Here is a 7,658-nt window from a genome sequence, read left to right as displayed (position 1 = left end):
AAGCGAAGAACGCGCGAGAGAGCGAGGGAGAGAGAGCAAAGGTCAAACAGCCTACTGGAAGTTATTACCGACTTTCCATTGGGAGAGGGGGGTAGGGGGGGTACAAATGAAAGGATGAAAGGACGAAAGGTCAGCCCAGGATAATGAACCCAAAGCCTGGCTATAAACACACACACATCACACATGTTACAATTCAGGCTTGTTTTCTTGATAAATCGACTTGACACCATCACCTGCCCACCAGAAGAAAACTTCCTTCTCCCTTTAAATCACTGCTGCGGTCACTGCCGTCATTTTACCAATGTGAAAATAGAGCGTTGATATTGTTTTAAACATTGAACATGCCCCATGTATTCTGAAGATTTTTAAGTACAAACAAAACCTTTTCATTATTTACAACTCAAAGAAACTCTACCGTAATAATCCTACTTATTCAAATCACACAAAACAATCAAGATACTTTTTTTTCCTTTCTTTAATGAATGAAACCTGATTGCAGTGAACAGTAGAAAAACATTATAAAAACATGTTACACACAATTAAAGGTCATTCTTTTTTTTAAACCGGATCTATTTTCACATGTATCATTGTTGGATTATTACCATTACCATGGTGAAAAAAAGAATAAGAATCACATAACCTAAGAGCCATAAGAAACAAAAACATGGACATGGCCTAAAAAATTAAAACATTGTAATACTCTAGTTGCTGGGTGACAATATCCAGGCTTCTCCTCTCCCGTCATCACAACACCCTTTGCTGGCATAGCAGCATGAAGCTGACTTTACACTGAAGACAATGTTGTCACACACACATGCACACACGTATACACGCTTGCATTAACGGATGAATGACGGAATAATCCAACCGAGAATTCCTCTCACAAATCAAGATGTCTGCCGCTCCGAGACGAGGGATGGGTTCCAGTTGGGGAACATTTCAGGGAAGCTAGCCGGCGGGCGGCGTAGGCTATGGGGGCCAAACCATGGGCGACCTCCTCCCCCTGGTAGGGAACCCTCGGTGAAGGTCGGGTTTGAGTTCTGGAGTTGCGGAGGATGCTGGAGGTGGCGGTGAAAAGGTGGCTCGGGGAAAATAAACAAGTGTGTGTGTGTGTGTGTGTGTGTGTGTGTGTGTGTGTGTGTGTGTGTGTGTGTGTGTGTGTGTGTGTGTGTGTGTGTGTGTGTGTGTGTGTGTGTGTGTGTGTGTGTGTGTGTGTGTCTGCGGTAGATGACTCAGACAAGCCTAGAAAGCGGTGTCCTAAAAGCACAGGAACTCATTCATAACCGTGTGTGTGTGGGTTTGTGTGAATCTGTGTTTATGTATGTGTTTATGTGTGCGTGTTGGTGTGTGTTTATGTGTGGTGATGGCATTGGGGCACGGAGAAGAGTGGTCAGGAGCTGTTGAACGCATCCAATCTACTTCAGGGAAACCGTTTACTCACACAGAGTTCATACGCCAAGGTGTGAACTCAAACCAGCTGTCATTGCACGTTACAACGGCTCAATATCGATGTTTTTCAGTGAGTGTGCAGATAGTCTGGTCCTCGCTTGAACATTGTAGAGGCGTGTGAAGTCCACACATATGGTTGAGTTTATGAACCGAGAGCGGATCATCAGAGTAGGGTCTGCGGGGTGGCATCCACTGATCTACCTGTGGACGAAACATGGGCATGGATTTAGTAGCGTGAAGGAAGCGCGACGCTGGCAATGACGGCTCTACTTTTGAGTTTGTACTTTTCTTCCTGCTTCAAACAAATAAAACTGGTTGTTGGAGAAGATCATTTTAAATTAAAAAAACGTAATCAATGGTAGTAGTCATGTCACGCGCACGCGCGCGCGCACGCACGCACGCACGCACACGCACGCACGCACACACACACACACACACGCACACACCTCTAGTCGGACAGGGAGGGCGAGCGCATGGAGCGACCGCTGGCGGGGCTGTTGCTGTAGGGGTGGGCCGGGTCCTTGTCGCGCTCCTTGTCCTTGCTCTCGTGCTTGTGCTTGTGCTTGTGTTTGTGCTTGTGCTTCTTCTTCTTCTTCTTGTGCTCGTGGTGGTGGTGGTGGTGGTGGTGGTGGTGGTGGCCGCTGCCTCCGCCGCTGCCGTGCTCTCCCCCGTGCTTGGCCGTCCCCGAGGGGGTGGTGAGGACGGTGGCGGTGGAGGAGGAGGAGGTGGAGGAGGCCATGGCGGCGGCGGCGGCGGTGGTGGTGGGGCCCTCCTTGGTGAAGGAGGGCAGGGGCGTGGCGGGCATGGACAGCAGCGCCTGCTCCAGCCCCGGGGGCTCCTTGCCTATTGGTGGAAAAACGAATGGAGGGGAGGAGGAGAGAGGAGAGGGGGTTTAACGGCACTGCAAACTGCATGGTGTAAAAATGACTTTCCCCTGGGGGGGGGGGGGGGGGGGGGGACAATAAAGTGTTGATTGTGCCAGAAACATGGACGCGCTAATGAGTGCTCCGTCCCAGCTACCTAGCTTTTTGTGCATCATGTTGTTTTTATTTAGAAATTAATGCCTTAAACAGGTAGTTGCCGGTAGTTTCCCTAAATAAGTATTCCCATTCTGACTCTTCTCTTTGCATGTGCAAACAAATAAAGAATTGAACTGCGCAGATGGATATTCGGATGTATTTAATTACGTACCCTGTGGATGAGGTGAATAAAAGGGTTTAAGTTTAAAATGATTGAATTCCCTAACTCAATATAAATACGATACTGTGAATAAGCTCTGGGTGTGTGTAGTGACCTGGTGTGGAGGGTCTGTCCAGGAGGGTGAGGTGATGCTGAATGAAGCCTTGGCTGTCGTGGACCGACTCCATGTCGATGTCCTCCTCCTCCATGGTGTTGAACTGCACACACACACACACACACACACACACACACACACACACACACACACACACACACACACACACACACACACACACACACACACACACACACACACAAAATGGTTAAACCACGCTCTCCACCGACGACCAGGGCCTTTCCCTTCCCCGCCGTATCGCTGGAGGAAGCCTCACCCCCCGTACCCGGATCTTGTAGCGCCGGCCGCCGTCTTCGTCATGCGGCTGCAGGATCTGCCCCGGCTCCGGGGGCGAGCCCAGCGGGGTCTCGGCCTTCCTCTTCAGGCTGGGGGGCGGCTGGCCCACACCGCAGACCCCCGAGGAGATGGGGTCCGGCTCCTCGTCCAGCTGCTGATGGGACGGGAGGCACAGGGGGGGGAGGGAGGAGGGTGAGTGGGTGAGGGACAGCCACGTGGGAGGGTTGAAGAGCAGGCGAACTCTCCATGGGCTTTGGAGAAGGAACCACTGGGACAGGACTGAAAAGGCGTCATCGTGAAATTTACATTTAGCAGACTCTTTTATCCAAAGTGACCTACAATAATTACATTTGTCAGAAGACAGAGACAACAATCTATTGCTGTCGGTACAGTAAAGAGGTTCACACTGTAGAAACAAGCGCCAAGCACTTAGAATCACCAGGTTGACCCGGTCCCCGTATACAACTAGGATAAGAAAATACACAATGCACTACTTTTAAGTTCAAGTGACGCCATCAGCAACTGTTGATTCAGAAATTTAATCACATTCACGCTCTCAACGTCTGACAACCATTAAACGCTAAAGGAAGGACGTCCTCGTTTGTGAGTGAAAGTAGACCCTCGCGCCCGCCCCCGGAGAACCCAAGCGTGGCGGGGTTTACTCAGCTCACCGAGGCGGAGTAGCTCATGCCGATGCCGTGGATGCCGATGCTGGCGGGGGTGTCCACCACCACGTTGCTCTGCCCCATCTCGGGCTTGATGGTGGGGTTGAGCACGGCCTTCTTCTCCTTGAGGTTCAGCACCAGGCCCAGCTCGGGGAGGGGCAGGCAGGAGGGCCGGGTCAGCCCGAACAAGGTGTAGTACAGGTTGACCGCGTCGCAGCGTAGACGCCAGTCGTGGGAGGTGCCTGGGCAAAAGGGACGGGGGACATAAATCAATCACAGATTGCGTTAATCGCGTTCGGAAACAAAGGTCTCACTTTTCTATGAAGAGCTAGGCTTGGGTTGTGTTTTATTTTCCATGTGATATCTGCATCCGTGTAAAGAATATAATGACAATAAAAAAAGTACAGTCCAGCCTCACAAAAGAGATATTATGTATTATGGCTGAACCATTCCAAAACGAGGAGCCTTCTATTGTGCTCAGGATCCCCGGTGCCAGATGGTTACTATTAAGTGTTGGGGAACCAACGTGGCTCTGACACATGGTAGCAGGACGTCCGAGCACACCTTCAATGCATCGGCCAATACCGCCAGGGAAAGAAGAATGTGCTGCGCACCGCAACAAAGACCAGGACAGCATTCCCAGCGTATCCAAGTCAGCGTGAACTCGGAGTCACTGCAGGCTCATTACATTCAGGCCCAGGGCTGAACAGGACATGGGGCTGATCTGATTGCCTGTCGACGAGGCAGGGGTAGGTAAACAAGCCGGACTGGGTGTTGTGGTTTTCGAGACAAATTGCCTCGGAAGTCCACGCTAATCCACGCTTCAAGGAGACGTTCCATTTTACTCCTGACCACAGGAGTATTTGACGGTCTCCGGAGAGTCAACACGAGCGCTGCTAATGTTTCACAAATCAGGGGGCACCCCCAGACCTTGGGCGACACGGGATCCTGAACGTATCATTAAAAAGAGAAGTCATTCGAGCAGCGGTAGTTTGATAGCGGCGATAAATCTCCAGCACAAACATTGCTGATGTCCGACTAAGTCTCCCCAAGGTTAGCCTGCCTGCACGGGGGGTAGTGGTGGTGGAGGTGGTGGTGGTTTTGGTCAGCGGCTTTGGAGCCCATGTTACACGCATGGCCTGCAGCAGAAGGAACAAGCCGACACGCTAATTTCATAGTTCTTCATGTAGTTAGTGTGTGTGTGTGTGTGTGTGTGTGTGTGTGTGTGTGTGTGTGTGTGTGTGTGTGTGTGTGTGTGTGTGTGTGTGTGTGTGTGTGTGTGTGTGTGTGTGTGTGTGTGTGTGTGTGTGTGTGTGTGTGTGTGTGTGTCTCTCTCTCTCTAAACCACGCGTTATTCCACCGTAGCATTGAGGTTACAGCACTTGGGTCCCGGTGTATTTGTCTTGGCACACTCAGCCCCGCTAAAACCCAGTCGGGCTACAGCCCCTATCAGCCACCCACACTCATTGACTTACAAACAAAACTTTGGGATGGTGCAATTCCAGGGGGGTCATCAGATATTCATTCCTGCTTGCCTGTAAGCCTACAAACATAAAGATAACATTTGCCACAACTGCAATATAATTGCCTTCAAGAATGTGGAGCTGTGCCCATCTCCCGTGTGTGAGGGGTCTCTCGGTGTTTGGGTTGGCCCACGCAGACGCCTTGCGTTCTGACAGACGACCCCCTGGTTGAAAATAACCCCTGTGAAACCCGAGGAAACAATGGTGGACCGCGGCGCTGGTCGTGCGAACGCTGAGAGCGGCGCGGAGAAAATAGACGCAAACGTTTACGGTCAGGCGTTCAGGCAGTGTGCTGCAAATGTAATAATAAGGGTGATGAATAACATGTCCAGGCTCTTGAACATCCTCAAAGTGACAGCTAAGGTCCAGGCAGCATCTGATTCGTTGACGACACACACACACACACACACACACACACACACACAAAAGCAAACACGCACCAACGCCAAAGCCAAGTGCAACATCTCCCCACTGCCTCCTCCAACACACACACACACACACACACACACACACACACACACACACACACACACACACACACACACACACACACACACACACACACACACACACACACACACACACACACACACACACACACACACACACACACACACACACACCAATTTCATAGAAGGGAGAAGATGCAAATATTGCGAGGCTTCCTGGAAACTGTTCACGCAATTAAGACTTGAGATGTCTGACAGCTCTCTGGAGCTGCTAATTCACTCTCTGCTTTCCTGTCAGGACCGCTTTGTGAAAAAACACAGCTGACGCCACCAGTGCACAGGCTAAAGTAAATACGTTCAAATGTTTCTGCACAAAGTTCTGAGGGTAAAATGGTTTAAAAAAAAAAAAATAGACACCAAAATATTAAATCGTGAACAATGAATGAAAAATATGTCCTCCACTACTATTATATTGTACAGGGATAATCTATACCGCCTCAGTTGCAATGCTGTTTTTGTATTAACACAAACATTTTAAATGTGAACGGTACCGTTGCATGAACACTATATAAAACTTAATAAAGTTTGCGTTACACCAATTGGATGTCAAGATGGAAGCATAGCAAAAAGTACAGATTGTTGTATACAGAACTATATAAAGCTACAAAGGTTTGTGATTAAATGACTGCAGAGTAAGATAGCCTTTAGAACCAGAAGATATTTATCTTTTAAAACAACTCAAAAGTGAGACTGATCGCCTTAAAGACGTACAAAATAAATAAACAGAGGTAAAGTGGTAAAATCCAGTCATGGTCAGCAAGGTGCGGGGAGAGTGTCTTTACTGATCCCTGTGGTACATGGTGAGGCCCAAAGGTACCCGGTCTTCCAAGGCAGTGAGGCATCACCTATCTAAGGACCGACAAGGATTTCTTACTCAGTGCTCTTCGGGGACACTGCTCCAATGTTAGGCCAAGAGAAAAACGAACACATCACAGAAAGAAACTCTAATTCATTTAAATTACTTCCCATTATATGTCATGAGGTGAAACAGGGTGAGAAAGAATTTGGCACCACCTCAAATTAGAATTTTAAATTGTTTTCCTGACGGAAACGTGAAAGTCTGAGACCTCGGAGGGACGGAGAGGCGGTGCTCTGCCCCTAGCCCCCCGAGCAACACGCGGAATGGAAACATAACTCCACCTAACGGGGAAAAGTGAGACGGAGGCGAAACGTGGAGGAAGTGGGTATAAAAGGGTCTCCCCCGCTGGGACACAGCTGACTTCCTGGTGGGCTACTGACAGTGCGGGCAAAACACTTTCTGACAGAAGTCTGTCCAGTAACCCGCAGGGTGAGTCATAAACGACCCCTCTCAACGGGACTTTGATAATATACCGGCTGGAGCAGGTAGGGGAGACGGTGGCGGCCGAACAGACAGTTTGGTCTCGTTTTGGATCCAGGACCCGGATTTAGTACCGCCTCACACTTGACTGATGCTGATATGTTTTATTGAATGTGGAGGTAAGAAATCTCCCCGAGATTGTTTAAGCACCTGGAGAACGCTCCTTAATGTCGACCCCACGGCCAGACTGAAGACACGCTGTCCAGACCGTATAGGTGTTAACTACCTCATAGATAAATCTTGTTTTTCAGAGTTTTTTTATACGCTAAATAATGAGGATATACTCTGACTGTGGGGGAAACTAAACTGACAATCTGCAATTATTTAACTTCTGCACTATTCCACATTGTAGAGAGAAAAGTATATGTGTTTTGGGAAAAAAATAGAATAGGAAAAGTGCCATTGAGAATAACATTGACAAAGAACAATTTTGCCATGAAACATATGCTGGTTAAGTCGTTTTTTGAGTGCAGAGTTCCATGATGGAAACGCGGAGCGTGTATCAATCCAAAGTCGTTGCACAGTCATTTCCCCCATTTCTGGTTGCACTCAAAAATATCAACCAACAGTATCGGTTTGTTT

The 7,658-nt window shown here is 48.9% G+C and overlaps 1 protein-coding gene across 4 annotated transcripts in view; it reads right to left on the bottom strand.

Annotated features, from left to right (window-relative positions):
* Positions 1–465: 465 nt before the first annotated feature.
* The window catches only part of taf2 (TAF2 RNA polymerase II, TATA box binding protein (TBP)-associated factor), a 28,485-nt gene continuing 21,292 nt past the window's right edge, over positions 466–7,658 (bottom strand). For 2 of the 4 annotated variants that reach the window (XM_056602252.1, XM_056602254.1), the window contains exons 25-29: positions 3,712–3,947; positions 3,021–3,194; positions 2,744–2,846; positions 1,896–2,292; positions 466–1,650 (exon numbers count right to left, since the gene is read on the bottom strand). In XM_056602252.1, coding sequence (XP_056458227.1) covers positions 1,898–2,292; positions 2,744–2,846; positions 3,021–3,194; positions 3,712–3,947 — 908 coding nt within the window. In that variant the 3' untranslated portion in view covers positions 466–1,650; positions 1,896–1,897. The remainder of the gene's footprint in view (positions 1,651–1,895; positions 2,293–2,743; positions 2,847–3,020; positions 3,195–3,711; positions 3,948–7,658) is intronic. The other 2 variants (XM_056602256.1, XM_056602255.1) reach the window with 2 other exon arrangements.

The sequence above is a fragment of the Gadus chalcogrammus genome, chromosome 11, assembly GCF_026213295.1.
Source record: "Gadus chalcogrammus isolate NIFS_2021 chromosome 11, NIFS_Gcha_1.0, whole genome shotgun sequence".
In the NCBI taxonomy this organism is placed as follows: domain Eukaryota; kingdom Metazoa; phylum Chordata; class Actinopteri; order Gadiformes; family Gadidae; genus Gadus; species Gadus chalcogrammus.
This window is presented reverse-complemented; position numbering and strand designations above follow the sequence as displayed.